At 41.6% G+C, this 18,159-nt stretch overlaps 1 protein-coding gene across 1 annotated transcript in view; it reads right to left on the minus strand.

Moving 5' to 3' along the window:
* The window catches only part of LOC127196603 (transmembrane protein 232-like), a 172,710-nt gene extending 154,952 nt beyond the window's left edge, over positions 1 to 17,758 (minus strand). The window contains exon 1 of the mRNA XM_051154437.1: positions 17,586 to 17,758. Coding sequence (XP_051010394.1) covers positions 17,586 to 17,711 — 126 coding nt within the window. The 5' untranslated portion in view covers positions 17,712 to 17,758. The remainder of the gene's footprint in view (positions 1 to 17,585) is intronic.
* Positions 17,759 to 18,159: the final 401 nt, after the last annotated feature.

The raw sequence follows: 18,159 nt of genomic DNA on the forward strand, positions 1-18,159 counted from the left end.
TTACTTAGGCCAGATGTCTTAAGTCACGAGCCTTCAATGTGCAGGTGTTGTGTTTCATGTTCCTACTCACATGGAGTAAAGAGGGGGCAGCTAAAAACAGACTCACTTTAATTGCTCATAAAGAAAATCTTCCAGGGCTGGAGAGATGGCTCAGAGGTTAAGAGCACTGACTGTTCTTCCAGAAGTCCTGAGTTCAATTCCCAGCAACCACATGGTGCCTCACAGCCATCTATAATGTGATCTGATGTCCTCTTCTGGTATACAGGAGTACATGTAGGCAGAACATTGTATATGAAATAAATAAATAAATCTTAAAAAAAAAAAAAAAAAAAGAGAGAGAACATCTTCCAGACAATTTACATCACAGAAGACATGCAAGATGGCCCTGCGGAGCTTATGCATAAGCAAGTTGTCAGAGAAGCGCGGGGGGGGGGGGGGGGGGGGGGGGGGGGGGCGGGGACACGGGGACACGACACATAGGAATAAATAGATGGACTTTGGAGGGGTTTGGTTTTTTGGTTGGTTGGTTGGTTGGTTTTTTGTTGTTTTGTTTTGTTTTTATTTTTTTGTAAATGTCTGCTATCAACAGAATGCCCAAAGGAAGAAATAAAAGAGGTCTGTCCTATGGTTTTTTTTTTTTTTTTTTTTTTTTTTTTTAACTATAAGATAAAGGTTGCTTGCTTACAAAATATTCCCAATTCCTTCTGATTTAAAAATATGGTTTTTTTAATGGAGCCAAAACATTTAGCACAGTAGCCTGCGGGTCAAGTGTTCTCATTTTCTACAAACTGACTTTGGTTTGCCTTACTGTCTACGGGACGTCGCGTTAGCTGTCTCGGTGTGGCAGTACTAACTGTCGTAAGAAGGAAGGGTATAAAAACATAACTGGATATGTGTGTGCTTAACTGAGAAAGTGGCTCAGAAGGATAAGAATGCTCTGGAATGCAGGAAATCTAAATTCCACATCGCAATACCAGCAGCAGAGGGAGACAGAAGCTGAGACTGCCAGTGGTGCTCAGAGGTCTTTGGCCGGCTGCTTTGAGTGGTTGAAAAGCAAGTGTGAAGACTTTCAAGGCGTTAGTTTACAGATTACTTCTCCTAAAGCCTATACCATGTATCCCATCAAAGAAACTTAGAATAGCCTTTTATGACCAAAGACACAAGAATGAGGCAAGAGGAAAAAAAAAAAAAAAAAGGCACTGAAATGATAATAAAGCAGTTGACTGGACACTTAAAACTCTCATCTCACTGTGCCGCTGGAAAAATCTCAGCCCACAAAGCTGTCAGTGTTACACAGCCAAGAATAATGTAGGAAAAGTCTCAATGAGACACTGCCTCGATTCTGCTGCCCTGTGTGCCTGTCTGTGGGGGGTTGTCTTGACTGTGTTAATCATTGGTAAAGACCCAGCCTGGCAGTGGGCAGAACCATTCTTGGATTTGGGTTATAAAATCTACAAAAAAAGGAAAGGGGAGCTGACTACCAGTATGCACGCACTGATCCGGTCCTCTCTGTCTCTGATATAACATGGCCAGTTCTCTCAGGCCCCTGTCGTTTGCGCTTCCCTGCTGTGATGGGCTGGAGCCAGGACTCAGAAGCTGAACCCTTTCTCCTCTAAGTTGTTTTCATCAAAGTATTTTATCACAAGAACAGTTAAGGGAACTAAGACAGCATTTAAAATTAAATTGAAGTTTACTACTTGTATTGTCTTTGGTTAGTGCAATAGTTTCAGCAGACTCCCCCCTAGGAACCGATCCACCCGTCACGATGTTCTTCTTGTAGGTTTCTAGGATCCTCTGGATCCTTCTATTTCCCCATCTCCTATGTTTGCCTTACCTAGAGTCCCAGTGGGATGTCCTCACATCTATCCTGAAAGTGGGGGACGGGGGGTGCGGGGAGGGTGGGAGGGGGAGAGAGGAATGAGAGGACACAAGTGATGGGATAACAATTGAGTTGTAATCTGCATTAATTAAATTTTTAAAAAAAGAAAAGAAAAAATTAAATTGAAAACTTAAGCCTGAAATAAATGAAAACTTGCAAAATTCACTGCTACCTGAATCCCATACACACACATAATTCAAGCCTTCCGTAATTAACCCGTGACAAGGGTGAGGCAGCCAGACCTCCCGTTCAGCTTAGGAAGCGTTTGGCGTCACCCACTAGAACCATCTCCATGACCCAGTCCTTTCACTCTTCAATACCCAGTTCTAGCCAACCATCGTAAAACTCCAGTTTCTTCATGACAAACGCTATTTAAATATCAGCATTTCTATGAAGAAAAACCAGACTTATGAAAATTGGCAGGTGGTAATTAGCTGGATCTCAAAATTATAATATTAAATAAAATGACGCAAATTCAGGACAAGAACCACAGTGTCTCTCATATGCAGATCTAGCTTGTAATGTATACGTGTTTGTATGTAGATGGGTGCAAATGCGTGCTTAGCCTACAAAACTAAAAAGGAAAGCAAAAGAAGATAAAGCTCGGTGCCTCGGAAGAAGCGGGGGTACAACACGCGTGACCCAAAAGCAGAAAGACTGAAGATGGAGTTACAGGCAAGGGCCGAAAGAGGAAGGGGCCGAGCCATAAGAAGGTGGAAGCAGCTACTAAAACAAACCTGGAAAATGCCACAATGATACGTAATGTCTTCTATGCTAATTTTGAAATTAAAAGTTAAGTAAGAATCAGCTATTTGACAATGAGAAAATGTGTACAAGACTGCTTTGGTAGAATAGTCTGAGGTGGAAAATATAACACATCTCTATCAATAGGAAATATGATAGATGAATTACAAATTAATATGATGGAATCCTGAGCCACCATTTAAATTGCTACACAGAATATTGATGAATCTGGGAAATACATTAGCTGGCACAGACAAATACTAGTTGGGTATGAAGAATCTACTAACATAAACAAAATGGAGAAATCAGGAAAAATGCCTTATTTTAAGGTGATTAGATGGGATAAAGGTATGAAATCTTAGTCTCTTCAGTATTTTCTTTAAATATTCACTTCTTAAGTGTTCAGCTTAGATAGCAGAGCTAAACATTTTTAATCTGTGTCTCTTTACCTGTTTCTGTTTCAACAAAAAAATTAAATCTAGACACAAGGCTATAAAGTGTCAGACTACAGTGAATGGAAGATTAAAACCATATACCGCAACACTGTTTAACACCATAAAGTAAGAAAGTGTTAAACAAGAAAAGCAATGGGAGGAGGAGGAAGATGAACAGCACAAAACAAGGTATGTGGAAATCACAGAAGAATACATAGATTTAGTAGAAATAGTACTGTATAACCATTCAGAAAAAAAGTTAGATCTAAGCCAGGCATGGTGGCACACGCCTTTAATCCCACCACTCAGGGAGGCAGAGGCAGGTGGATCACTGTGAGTTCAGGACAGCCAAGGCTACACAGAGAAACCCTGTCTTGAGAAGAAGAAGGAGGAGGAGGAGGAGGAGGAGAAGAAGGAGAAAAAGAAAAAGAAAAAGAAGTTGTGTCATCTAGAGTTTGTAACGATGACTGAACAATACAGACAATCTGAGACCAATATAAAATGCTTTTGAATTACCAATTCATAAACGAAGGAAATCCAAATGGCAAAGAGGTGAAAAACTAACTATATTTGTATTAAAAAGGAAACATTTATATCACAGATTATTCCTGTATACCAATGCTATCCCACCATCCACACAGAGGACCACCTGTCCCATCACCCACACAGAGGGCCCACTGTCTGTCTCAGGGTGACTATTGCTGTGATGAAGCATCAGGACCAAAAGCAACTTGTGGATGAAAGAGTTTATTTTGCGTGCACTTCCACGTCCCTGTTCATCACTAAAGGAAACCCGACGGGAACTCAAACGGGACAGAAACAGACGCTGACACGGAAGGCATGACGGCATCCTACTAATAGGTTTGCTCCTAGTGACTCCTTCCGCCTACTTTCTTACAGCACCCAGGACCACCAGCCCTGGGGTGGCACCACCCACAGTGAGCTGGGCCCTCCCTCAGCAATCACCAATCAAGAAAATTCACCACAGCGTTAGCCACATGCCAATCTAGTAGGAACATTTTCTTCAGTTGAGTTTCTTTCTTCCAAAATGACCCTAACTTGCATAAAGTTGACATAAAACTAGCCAGGATAACTGAACCCTTGACAAACAAATGCAACACTATTTAACAATAACCTTCCCTGTTGTTCATCCAAAAAAAAAATCTCATATTAATAAACATCACAATAAAAACTGCATTAAAACCTTAAAAGGCCTATAATCTTTACAAATTCCAACACTTTAAAATTTCAATCTTTTTGAAACATCCAAATTCTCTTTTAAATCCCAAGTCACTGTAACACTTCAAAATCTCCTTAAAAGTTCAAAGCCTTTCAATTGTAGACTCACGTAAAAGCAAAATAAGTTAAAGACTGTCTTTTTCCAAGAGGGAAAAACAGGGCACAGTCACAATCTAAACAAAGTAAAACTAGCTCCAATAATTTAACGGTTGGTGTGAGATTTCTGGCATTACTCACCGCGGTCTGGGCTTCTCCTAAGGGTTTGCTGCAGCACACACAGCTAAAGCTCATCTGATAGTCTGGGGGCTGGGGGTGGGGGAACTCTTCAGTTCCTGTTTCCCTTGTTGGTTGTCCCATGGCTCTGGCATCTCCAAAATGCTGGGGTTTCTTCCTGCAGCTCACTGCACTCTGGCCCAGCCTCTCCTGGTCTCTCCTCGTGGTTCCTCAGCTCTCTGCGTGGCCCCTTCAATCCTGAGGCTCCCACCGACGCTGTGTCTTCACCAATGGCCTCTCACAGTACCAAGCCCCAGCTGCTTTATAGGACCCCTTTGAGCCGTGAAAACCAGCACCACCTGGGAGGCCCTTACACAAAATCCAGTTCATCTGCCGGCACGCTGCACAGCCTTGACTACCTCTGGAGCGCGGCTTCTAGGTACCCAATCTAGGGAAACACTTCCCAGAAGACTTCACCTCACTGATGCTGGTCTCTTCTTAATCACGGATAATGTCTCGGCTCCAGCCGACCGGCAATGAGTGTCCCAGCAAAGCAAAGGTTTCACTTAGTTTCTTGTATCTTGTTCATCGCAGCTGCCCAGAACCACAGTTTCTTAATTTAAATCGCAAATGGCCCCAACAGAATCTTTAAGAGACTCAAACTTCCCTCTGAAACATTACAAGCCACGCCTCCACTGTCTGTACTGCTCTCAACATTTTTGTCTTCCCAGCTCCTACAGAACATCAGTCCTCTGGGCTCTCAACTCTCAGTGGCTTTTCTAGCCCAAAGTTCTGAAGTCCTTCCACAATCCTCCAAAAACACGGTCAGGTCTGTCATAGCGATATCCCATATCTTGTGTCAGTTTCTGTCTTAGTTAAGATTACTGTTTTCTGGGTGGAATGCCCACAAAAAGGAACTTCCCGAGGAAAGCAACGTGGGTGGGCGGGGTTTATTGGCTTATACTTCCACATTGTTCATCATTAAAGGATGTATGTAAGGACAGGAACTCAAACAGGACAGGAACCTGCAGGCAGGAGCTGAGGCAGGGGCCATGGAGGGGCGTTGCTTACTGGCTCACTCCCCACGGCTGGCTCAGCATGTATATGCTATACTCACACACAAATGTGCACACACAACACACTTGAACATTTTAAAGGACTTCAGAAGATGAAAGGAAGTCAGGGTATAATATAGGTTCGATTTCAAGCAGTATGAATAACTGCGTACCTAAAAGATAGTTAGCTAATCTTGGAGAAAATATGAATCCTCATTTAAATTTTCAATTTCCACATCTGTAAAATAAAGGTAAAAGTAATACATGCTGTAATTAAATGATAGTCCAGTAATTAAGGCAAATATAGGGCACACAGTAAGTGCTTTACCGGTTCTAATAATACTGTTACTGCCTGTTTTTAATAATAAGAATGAGCCAGAAGAGTGGCGCATGCATATAATTTTGCTGCTTGGTAGAGGCAGAGGCAGATAGGAACTCAAAATGTCTACTACAATGAAACCTTACCTCAAAAAACTGAAGAAAAAATGTAATAAATACAAACGGCATAGTGGGACAAAATTCCATTTGATTAGCTGTCAAACTCAAAACTCACTGTGTGGGAATGTCACACCCACAGGCAGATCGTCACACGACCGTTTGCTTGACTCCTCCTTTCAAGGTCGGTAGCTTCAGTTGGGAGCAGCAGAAAGATGTTGGGTTCAGTGCAGACTGACCAGTCCTGGGGAGGAAGCGGATGAGCCAGAAAGGCTCCACTTGGTGGCGCCATGTTTTATTTCATCTTGTATTGAATGCGAACTTTGGGACATGACAGTTGCAAGGTTCCAGAGAAGACACAAAACACTTCACTTCGCAAGCATCTTTCAAACTTTGGCTTGCATAAGATTTGCCATTATACAAGTCAAGCCGTGTAGTCAAGTTGCTTAATAGTGGTAACTTAAGCGATTTGTTTTGCTCACAAGCAGCAATCTACCTGAGAGAACAGATAGTCTGTCCGTAGGCTATTAGTGCAAATCAAAAGTTTGGGAATGCTGCCACTGACGTTTCTAAAAATATCAAACATAGAATTCTTACAATGTGCAAAGCTTTATTAAGCAGATGACCACAGAAGTTGAAGGCTTGGTAGCTGGCAATGCCAATGGGACGCCTCCTGTTTGTAGACTCAACCTGAACTCTCGTCACAGGCTTTGTATTTAGCTTTTCCCAATTTCACTAATAATTCAAATCAAGGGCACATCCAAAAACAATTACTGTCTGGAATTTTAAATCCAACAAAGTCTTGCCTCTATCCAACCCTTTGAGAGGTCATGTTCACCAACAAGCTGTGAAGACTAGTATTTGGGAGCTGTGCTGCTTTGCAGGGCTTTCCCAGTGCCAATTACATTGTCACCAAGACACTTGTTCCAGCTGCACCCGAGGCATTGTCCCCAACAGTGTCGGTGTTCTCTGTTCACTGATCGCTAACGTAGCTCTTCAGCCTCATAAAATCTACAGTCCTAGGAATGGACCTATCCTTATTTCTATTTAATGATCAATACAATCACTGGACCAGCAAAGAGTGCACGGCTCCCTTAAGCACACCCAGGGCCACGCTTTCATGGCATCTTTAACAAGCCTTTCAGCCCATGAGGAATAAACATCTTTTCCAAGAACTCACATGTGACTAGGCATACAAAATAACTCTAGATCATAGCCCGGTTCACCAGCACTAATCACCATGCTGGGGCTCTGGGTCACCAAGATGGAGTCAACGGGCACACACAGGCAACAGCAGCCTTAGGAGGAAGGCGGAGGGGGCTTGCTATCCTGAAATTTATATTAGCCAAAGGAAACATATAACTTTTCCTTCAATTGAACTATCTTACTAGTAAGATAAGTTAAATGATACGCCATAGGCTAGATACCTTAGGATTTGTGTCTAAAAACCATATTTTTGCATTGAGTGATTTAATTGGCTCTATCTGATTCTAAATAGCCTTGATATAAGGCAGGCCTAGAGTGACTGTGTTTTGATCTTCCTCATATGCATTATACGTACATCATATTATATAATACTAACTTATTTTTATAGTAAATTAATACAGCTGCTTTCAGAAACTTCTAATTTAGAGTTTTCTCTGAAGAAAACTTGCCTCCCAATTCTTAGTTCAAGTGAGCAAAGCCCTTCTAAAGCCTTCTAAGTGCCGCAAACACCTCAGCACGTGTACCCTGTCTGCCTTGTCTGCTAACCGCCTGAGTGCCAAGGCTTTGCTTGCAGCATCCAGTATCTACTATGTTTGCTGTGTCTGATTGACTTATGAATTTGAAATGCAATTATCTGTAGATATTTACTAAAGCTTGAGAAACAAGAACATCTTACATCAAATGATCGGCCTGGAAAACAGCCGTTAAACAGAATTCTAAATACGGAAGGCGCGGTGAGCTGGCTTGCTGGGTTCTACTACCGGCCCATTCGAGATTCGAGATGGCGTAGAAAATGGGTAGCAGGTCTGAGAGCAGTGGGCACAATTGAACAAGTCACAGAAACAAGCAGGAAAGGAAAGGAAAGAATAAAGTTCCATGGAAGACATGCCCCCTAGTCTGTTAAAAGCTGTCCAGAACTCTGACTGCCATTCCTGCTGTGCCCCGTACCCCTCTCTCCCTTCTCCCCCCCCCCCCCAGCCCCTACCCCGAACAGTCTCTACAAGGTCAGGAGTGAAGCTTACAGACATTAGAGTGGGGAGAATTTCAGTCACAAGTCCCCAGTGGAGGGATCCGAGCGATGTGTTAGTGCTCACTACAACTGCTTTGATATTTTCTTCTTATTTTTCTCTGAGTTCTCAATCAAAAAAAACAAAGATAAAACTTAATTGGAGCCTAATGGTAAATTGGTGAAATTAAAACATTTTAGTTCCAGTGGGCAGTCAATTGTCTGTTTTCTTCCAAGGGAAAAAAATATTTCCTGTCTACTAACCTTTCTAATCCTACATAGTTCCTACAGATTATCACTCACGTCACACTGAGAATTAAAAAGCTGGGAAGTTAAAGTTTCACTTGTACTAAGAATGTGGCGCGCATGCCGTGACAATACTCTGAACAGAGTGTAGTCAATTATGTCCTCACTTATTAACATTTGTTAAATCCATAATAGTGAATTACACAATTGAACAACTAATTTAACCCTGAGAAATAACAAGAAACTTCAACAACAGGAAAATGTCTACTTCAAGATGATGAAGAATTAACTTGACAGAAAATAAGACCAGGAAGAAATGACAGCATTTTGTAAACACCCAGGGCATTGTGCATGCAAAGCATTACTGCAGAGCCATATCTGTATTTTCAGGAGGGTGACTCACCAACTTCAAAATGCCTTTATTAGAAAATACGTACATGGTCATTCGGTAAGAACCACCTAAGGATCCAGCAAATGCAAAAAGTATTTTTAATTTAAGGAAAAGGATTTGAGTCCAGAGAGGAGAAACTTGCAAGTCAAGTGAGTCAATTACTTACCGCACAAAGTCAGACGCTTTTGAAGGTGAACAATTAATTCACTGCTATAAACAAGCTGTAAAACGCCCACGGAACGTAAACAAGTTGTAGTGCTTAATCAGCATGCTTCTAAATGCCTCTAAAGGAAGCAAACCTAAAACAAAACAGTTTCCCTCCTCACAGTAAACTTCAAGCAGCGGGCTGGAAAGATGGCTCAGAGGTTGAGAGCACTGGCTGCTCTTCCAGAGGTCCTGAGTTCAAGTCTCAGCAACCACATGGTGGCTCACAACCATCTATAATGAGATCTGGTGCCCTCTTCTGGTCTGCATATGTACATGCAGGCAGAACACTGTATACATAATAAATAAATAAATCTTTAAAAAAAAGAAAAAAACTTCAAGCAGCATGTTTGGGCGGGCCTCAGATCCACCTGCCAGTCAGCAGGGCTGCTTACCCTCATGGCCTGAAGATGGAAAGCCGACCACAGGGAGACTCGCTCACAGGCAGCATTTCCCTCACAGTTACATCCAGAGAGTGACTCGTCCCCAGAAGAGACCGATGCACAGCAGCTCAGCTTCCTCACCCCTTATTTTGGAATGTTGTAACAAGTCCTACTCCCAAAATCAGCATTACTCCAACAATTCTGTGAAGTTTTTCTGACCTTTGGACCATGTTTTCACGACTTGAAGACACAAAGAAACCACTATAGAAGAAATAATGATTTAATGGGTTCCCTTTGTGTTGTGATTGCCTTCAATTCTTTCACAATATTTTCCAGTTTTCTTTTAATTTCTTCACTTGGCGTTTATCAACATATGATGTCAAACTTTCATATTAAATATAAATGTCCCCTTCACTCATAGCTCCATAATAGAAATATTAAGAGGCTGAAAGCTTCAAAGTATAACTTTTATCTTTTTATTTATTTGTTTAGCAACAATTGTGTTTACCTTATAATATTAGCTCAATAATCACAGGCAGCATATTCACTGAGGACTATTGGCCTCACTTTCAGAGGACTGAGGTATAAATATACTCAAGGTCACCCAAGGGCACTGTCCCCGGACTGGCCTGCAGGGCCTCCTCCCTGGCGCACTGCATTCTGTCACTGGGCTTTCCCTCTCCTGTGTGTGTGTCCGCAGTGCTCAAGCTGTGAGCAAGGCTAGAATTCCTAAGCACCTAAGAAAACTGAGGCTGCACGCTGTCAGTTGTTCCAGTGCAGGCGATCGTATGACATTAGAGCTCAAATGCTATTGTTTCATTTACAATCACGGCTGCTCCGGGACTGAAGTCTGAGAAGGTCTTCACATTTTTTATTTTTTTTTTATTTTTTTTTTAATTTATTCATATTACATCTCAATGGTTATCTCCTCCCTTGTATCCTCCCATTCCCTCCCTCCCATTTTCCCCTTACTCCCCTCCCTTATGACTGTGACTGAGGGGGACTTCCTCCCCCTGTATATGCTCATAGGATGTCAAGTCTCTTCTTGGTAGCCTGCTATCCTTCCTCTGAGTGCCACCAGGTCTCTCCATTCAGGGGACGTGGTCAAAGATGAGGCACCAGAGTTCGTGTGAAAGTCATATCCCACTCTCCACTCAACTGTGGAGAATGTCCTGTCCATTGGCTAGATCTGGGTAGGGGTTTGAAGTTTACAGCCTTTATTGTCCTTGGCTGGTGCTCTAGTTTGAGCAGGACCCCTGGGCCCAAATTTGCCTATCATAATGTTCTACTTGTAGGTTTCTAGGATCATCTGGATCCTTCAACTTTGCCATTCTCCCATGCTTCTCTCATCTAGAGTCCCAGTAGGATGTCCTCCCCTCTGTCCCAGTGTCCTGGTAAGTGAAGATTTTCATGGGACATGCCCCTTGGGCTAATATGCAGATATAAGTGAGTATATACCATTTGACTCTTTCTGCTTCTGGGTTAACTCACTCAGTATGATCATTTCTAGCTCAATCCATTTGTCCACAAATTTCAGGAATTCCTTGTTTTTAATAGCTGAGTAGTATTCCATAGTGTATATTTACCACAGTTTCTTTATCCATTCTTCTACTGAGGGACACTTAGGCTGTTTCCATGTTCTGGCTATTATGAATAAGGCTGCTATGAACATGGTTGAGCTAATGTTCTTGTTGTGTGCTGGAGCATCTTCTGGATATATTCCAAGGAGTGGAATAGCTGGGTCTTGCGGAAGCCCTATTCCCAGTTTTCTGAGATAGCACCAGATAGATTTCCAAAGTGGCTGTACTAGTTTGCATTCCCACCAGCAATGAAGGAGTGTTCCTCTCTCTCCACATCCTCGCCAGCATGTGGGATGTGGTGTCATCTGACACATTCCCAATGGCAAATAGCCACACATAAGTGCACAGGTTGCCACGATTAAGTGCCGTGTTAAATAATGTGATAATGAATACGTTCATCTTACTTTCCTACACACACTAAATCAATTCTATCATTTTTATCTTCTCAGAAAAAAAAAAATCATTCATTCTCTCGCTGTATTAGCCAAAAGGATGAACATCTATAAAAAAGAATGTATTGGATCAGCTTATGTTAAAATAGTAACCATTGTTTCACACTTAAGAAGATGTGAACGCGTCAGTCACTTGGTTGCCTGGGTTGGGTGCCTTAGTGTGGCGCCCGCGCCACCACGGTACCAAGTCAAGGGCAAGGGACTGAGGATATAACACACACACACACAATAAAACAGTGGGTCCTTCATGCTAAGAGAGCAGCAGCAGCTTTTACTCAGTGTCCAAAGAGCCTTTTTAATAGGCAGCAAAACAGGCATGTCACTTGCAGGTGAAATCCCTGAAGAGGTGATTGCACATAGGAGGGAAAGTCTCAAGGAGGGGAGGGGTGCATTCTCAGAGCAGTAAACATGACTAGCTAACCAACATAAACACAGACACGGAAGCTGCTAGAAACAGGACATGAAACAGCAAGACAGGCAGGCAGCCCAGTCGGGCCTGGTTCCTACACCTTAGCAGTAGGAGTCCCACCGTGGCTGTCTCACATTGGAGAAGCCCAGTTGCTCAGTCCATGAGGCGGGGTGTCTCAGCAGTCACAATCTGGTGTCAAAAACTTGGAAGGTTCTTGGAAAGCTACAGGACCTTAGTGAAGGCTGGGAGCCTGGAAACACAAGTCTGACACTAGCTAAGGGTTGAACAACAGGAGCAGCAACAGCAGAGTCAGTCAGCTCAGAGCAAAGGGGAAGGTGAGGTACCAAAAGGTCTTTGTATCTGGCCTCCCATCAGAAGGGTCATTCACACCTTCCCACATCAGTTACAGCAATCGGGCCTTGCTTTCTTTCCTTGTTTTAAATTATGTGTTTAACTTTGATCATTAACAATTACTGCTCAACTAAATCTAAACCGTCATATTACATACAGTAAATCAATTATTGCTGGAATGGTCTAAGAATTCAGAAATAACGTTTGTAGCTTTGGAGGATGGGTTGTCTTTTAATTTATTAAAATATAATCAAATCATTCTCTCTCATTCATTTTGCTACCTCCAAGTCCTCTCATGTCCTTTTCTCCTTGCCACTTATCAAATTCCTGACTCTGACCCTCTAATTCATATGTGCAGATATATAAAAATATATGTACATAAAATGCATATATACATATGTGAATAAGTATATAAACACAACTTGCTAGACCTACCTGGTGGTGTGGGTGTGGGTATGTGTGGGTGTGGGTGGGTGAGTGGGTGAGGTGGGTGGGTGGGTGAGGTGTATGTCGGGGGGACAGGGGGTGATTGTAGGGCTGGCCACTTGGTATTGAATAATCTTTTATGCTACTCATCCCTGAGGAAAGACGACTTCTCTAGCTCTCATCATCCACTAGTTGTTTATATGGTTTTGGCTGTTATGGTTTTGTTTCGTTGTCTAGGGGGAGCTCTTGGAGATTTCCCCTGTACATGTTGCATGTCTGTTGGTGTTGTCATTGTCTGGGTCTTATTTAGATAGCCATATTTTTGAGGTGTCATTCAGCAAAGCTTCCCTGTTGTTTCTAAGAGAAACAGTCTTACAACACACTTCCTGGTGCTCTGGCTCTTACAATCTTTCTTCCCTCATCTTTGACGTTCCCTGAGCTCTAAGTACAGGAATTATGTTGTAGATGTGTCCAGTGGGCCTTGGCATCACATGATCACTTGGTCTCTGCATTTTAACCCGGTACAGTTTTCTCTGATAATCTCTCTGAGCATTGTAAAGACAAAGCACACTGGTGAGAAGTGGGAGCTACACTAAGTGTTGCTTCAAGGGTAAGTGCTTAAAAAGCAGTTAAGAAGTGACTGGTTGGGCTGGAAAGATGGCTCAGTGGTTAAGAGCACTGTCTGTTCTTCCAGAGGTCATGAGTTCAATTCCCAGCAACCACATGGTGGCTCACAACCATCTATAATATGATCTGATGTCCTTCTCTGCCTGCAGGCAGAGCTCTGTATACATAATAATAAACAAATAAATCTTAAAAAAAAAAAAAAAAAAAAAAAAAAAAAAAGAAGTGTCTGGTTTAGTCAATTGACAGCAATGTCTTCTCTTCTAAAATCCATGGTTTCACTAACCTCCAGTATCAGGATGGTTTTGTCGCTGTTGACCTAGCCGTGAGTCCAACTAGAGAGTTGTTGGTTACCACCAAGATATGAATGCCACTATTGCACCATTATAGTGAGAATTCTGAAATTTTGGTTTCTTTGGAAAGCACAGAAGTATTATAAGAATGTGCTTTTGAGCCGGGCGTGGTGGCACACGCCTTTAATCCCAGCACTCAGGAGGCAGAGGCAGGCTGATCAATGTGAGTTCAAGGCCAGCCTGGTCTAGAAAGCGACTCCAGGACAGCCAAGGCTAAAACAGAAAGACCCTGTCTCGAAAAAAAAAAATGTGCTTTTGTTTTAATCCTAGGAGTAGGGGCGTGGGGCTGCTTCAAACTGTCCAAAGCTGACTATGACTTGCTTCATGCTCTAGCAGAGGCACGGTCTTGTCGGTTGCAGATAGTTTCTGCTACTATCTGATATTTGGAATTCTGGGAACTTTTCAGAGGGTCTGTAAATGCAATATCCCTAATAGGTGAGGAGGATATTGTTATTAGATCAGGAGGGTTGCTTGTAGTTTGTCAGTAGTTGTGGTCAAAGAAAAAAGAAAAGAAATTAGGTTTAGGGCGCTCTCTCTCTCTCTCTCTCTCTCTCTCTCTCTCTCTCTCTCTCTCTCTCTCTCTCTCCCTCCCTCCCTCCCTCCCTCTCTCCCCCCCCACCCTTATCTAGTAATAGAGGGATAAATAGAAGAGAAAAAGAAGAACCCACAAAATAGTAAAGACCAGTTACAAGTGGTGTCCCAATGTAGGACTCAGAAATTAAGGATAAAAATGCAAAATTTGACTGCAAATGTTGTAGAGGAAATGTCAGGAGATGAAGGAATAGATTTTTTTTTCCCAAGAGGCCAGCAAAAAATTTATTGTAGCTGCTATCACTAAGATATCCCCTGATTTGCTCCCAACTGTACTGCCAGGGTGGGAGAGGGGCAGCCCAGGGACATGAGATCTCCATCAGCCTTCCCATTTGTCATTCAGCATATACCTACTAATGGTGTAGAATAAGGTTATGAGGAGATAGGATGGCATCCTATAGAAATAATAGATCTAAGGCGTTTTAAAGAGGCCACGATTTTATATGGCACATACCTGCCTTACATGAAACAAATTCTAAATAACTGTACTACTCAAAACAGAATTATTATCCAAAAACTAGAAGGGATTGGTAACAGCTATACTGGAGGCTGGTTCAGAGTTGCAGTGGTTAACAACTGAGAATACTGAACAACAAAATAGAGTCAGGGGAGTTAATACAGTAAAAGACAAATTGCTAGGCAAAGGGCGGTACTCTGATATACAAGAAGATATTTGATTTGATGCCACTACTACAAAATAATGTCACTCAGTGGCTTTAAGAGCTTGAGACGAGGTTGAGGAACGCAGGGAAAACAAAGCCTTCATTGACTCAAGGCAGGTGTTTATAGAAACCTCGGTGTTTGAAAATGTGAATACCGAAATGTAAAAAGTTATTAGACCATTAAAGGTAAGGGCAGCGCCTGTGGAAAAAAAATGGATAAAAGATGTGACCACTATTGGTTTTGACATGTACTATGCTAATGTAATAGGTCAGGCTATGGCTAGAAGTCTCTGATATCAAAATGCCCAGTAACTTTGAAAGTACAGTTTGTCTTGGTATTGTAAGGAGGAAGGAGGCTTGTACAGACATTATCTGGTTTTCTAATCCCAGTCCCTCCATGCATTGCTGTCTCCGCTTTTCATTTTAATCCCAGCTGTAGGGATGTGGGGCTGCTTTGGACTGTCCCAGCATGCTTTGCCTCATGTTCTAACAGAAGGGTGGTTTCGCCAGCTGGAGGTAGATTCTGCTACTGTATGAAATTTGGAATTCTGGGAACTCTTCAGAGGCTATATAAATGCAAGACCCTAATAGGTGGGGCGGGTGGTTGTTCATCAATTGGGGGGCGTTGTAGTTTATTAGTAGCTGTGGTCAAAGAAGAAACAAAAGGAAGTAAATTAGATTCGGTGATCTATCTATCTATCTATCTCCCTTATGTCCACCTTTCTCCCCTATTAGAAATGGGGGTGAAACCAGGGGAATAAAGAATGGGGAAAAAGAAGAACCCACAAAGTAGCAAAGACTGGCTACATGCCCTTCAGAATATCAAGCCTTGCTGGTCACAGATGTGGTCCAAACACTTCACAGCTGACTAAGACTGTTGGTAACTTCCCCTCTAGCATGTTGCACAGAACCTTCCAGGACTATAAAAGCACCTGCAGAGAGACTGCTTTCAGGTCAGAACCTCAAGAGTCCTGTATCCAAACTTCATGGTGTCTTTAGCAATGAGGATTTACCTTCAATGTCTGGGAAGCAACCAGGGGCAACAGCAATAGCCAATCAGGACAACGCTTCTGCAGCTCCCTACGCAGGTAACTCTAACTTGTAGCAAGTTGACATTAAAACCAACCATTGTGCTCTTCTGTATTTTCAAATATATTAATATAAACTTGTACAAAAAAGACCTTCAAGTAATTGTTTGACAATTATTTTCTTAGAGCTTTATTCCATTTTCCCCTCCAGTTTTTGTGATGAATATTTCTCTATTTTTCTCATTGTTGCCTATTCTACAAATTGTCTATTTTACCTTACTCCAAAGAACAATTTCCAAATTTATCAATTTTATGTTTGATTTCATAGTTTATTACTTTATTTTTCTTAATATCATTTCTTAGTTTCTGCAAACAGATTAAATTTTTTCCTTAAATTTTGCTTCTACATGCTCCTATAGTCCACCTGAAAGCAGCTTGTATATGTGCATGATGTGTGGGATTGTGTGAGAATGTGTACATAAATTCAAGACAGGAAAGTGTAAATAAAATTACTAAAGAAAACACAAACTGAAATAAAACTGAAAATGAAAAATTTAGGAAGTCAAACAAAAGCCTGAGGTAAGCCTCACAAAAAAAGTTATAAGACATGGAAGAAAGTGTCATAGACACTGAAGACACGGTAGAACAAATGGATACCACAGTCAAAAATAAATTGTTAAATATAAGCATATCTATGCACAAAACATCTAGAAAAATTTGAACACTACAAAAGACCAATTCTACGAATAATAGGGCAGGAAGGATACACTACAAAAGACCAATTCTACAAATAATAGGGCAGGAAGGATACAAAGCTGAGGCCAAATGTACAGAAATTATTTTCAACAAAATCATAGAAGAAAACATCCCTGAGCTAAAGAAGAAGGCAGCTTTCAACATACAAGACACATACACAACACCAAATAGAAGGACCAAAAAGAAATTACACACAACACATAACAATCAAAATAGTAAGTGTATACAACATAATGCTTAAAGCTGCAAGGGAAAAAGACCAAGTAACATACAGAGGTGACCATTAGAAAACACGTGACTTCTCAGTGATGACTCTACAAGTCAAGGGCCTGGACAGATGGCGTACAAACCGTCAGAAGTCACGGGGGCCAGCTGGCCTCTCTGGCAGCTCCTGGTAGAAAGTGGTGCCTACACTCATCTACTAATCTTTCCAGAAGGAACTTCCAAGTCAGAAGTTCATGTAATGTTCTTGAAATATCTATCACTTACCAAGCCTCTTCACCATTTCTTTCTAAAAAGAGTGGAAAAAAAACTATGAGTTGGTACCTTTGATGGTGTACCCACTACACATCTGTCAGAACTCTTCACCATAGCCAAAAATCAGTGGTTGCATTAGTCTTTCCTTGGGTTGTTTTGTTCGCTTGGTTGGTTTAGTTTTGTTTTGCTCTGTTTTGGCCTGGGTTCCTTATTGTTTCTCTTATACTAAAAATGTCAAGGGTCTCATCTTATGGTGTCACCTGGAGCTTAGCTCTCGTTGTTAAACAAAAATAGGCAAGTATAGAAAGTCCATGTTCTTGATTCTAAAATCCATATTCTTGATCACAAGTCACTACTGGTCATCAAATGTGGAAATTCCGCTTTAATGGAGAACTGACAAACATTATTTCTGCCGCTAGAAGGACAAGTTTGTGAACTTACCTGGGCTATAATTAATGCACCTTGGATTCGAGGGTCTTGCTCAACATCCTTTATCTTTTGCAGTGTTTGCCATATCAGGGTTCTAAGTCCGTCCTGTTCTTCATCACCCTGAAGTTCCCATGACATCTTCACCAGGTTGTACACTAAGCTGTAATACCCCGTCCAGACCACCTTCGCACCTGCAGGGATGATGATGATGATGATAAGGAGAGGGATAGCAATACTAACTGTTTTTGAGAATATACTGTCTTATTCATGAAGAAAAAGACAAAGCCAGTTTCATACACATTTATAATAATCAATGCTAATTAATCTACCGAAATTGAAATCTAGACTACACCACAACCCAAAAGCTACAAAATAGTTAGGAATTTAACCACGTTAAGTTCTACTCTCAATATTATCCTTAGGAAGAGTGAAATAATGTCATTTATGCTTCAACTATTCTTTCTACCTAGCTAGGCTATATTTCTATGTGATGATGGTTAGCATAGATAATTCTTATTCAGGTAGAGACAGGAAAAATATCTTTGAATAGTAAGGTAATAAATATAGTCCTCGGGAGAGATATAAA

This window comes from Acomys russatus, chromosome 12 (genome assembly GCF_903995435.1).
Source record: "Acomys russatus chromosome 12, mAcoRus1.1, whole genome shotgun sequence".
NCBI classification, from domain to species: Eukaryota; Metazoa; Chordata; class Mammalia; order Rodentia; family Muridae; genus Acomys; species Acomys russatus.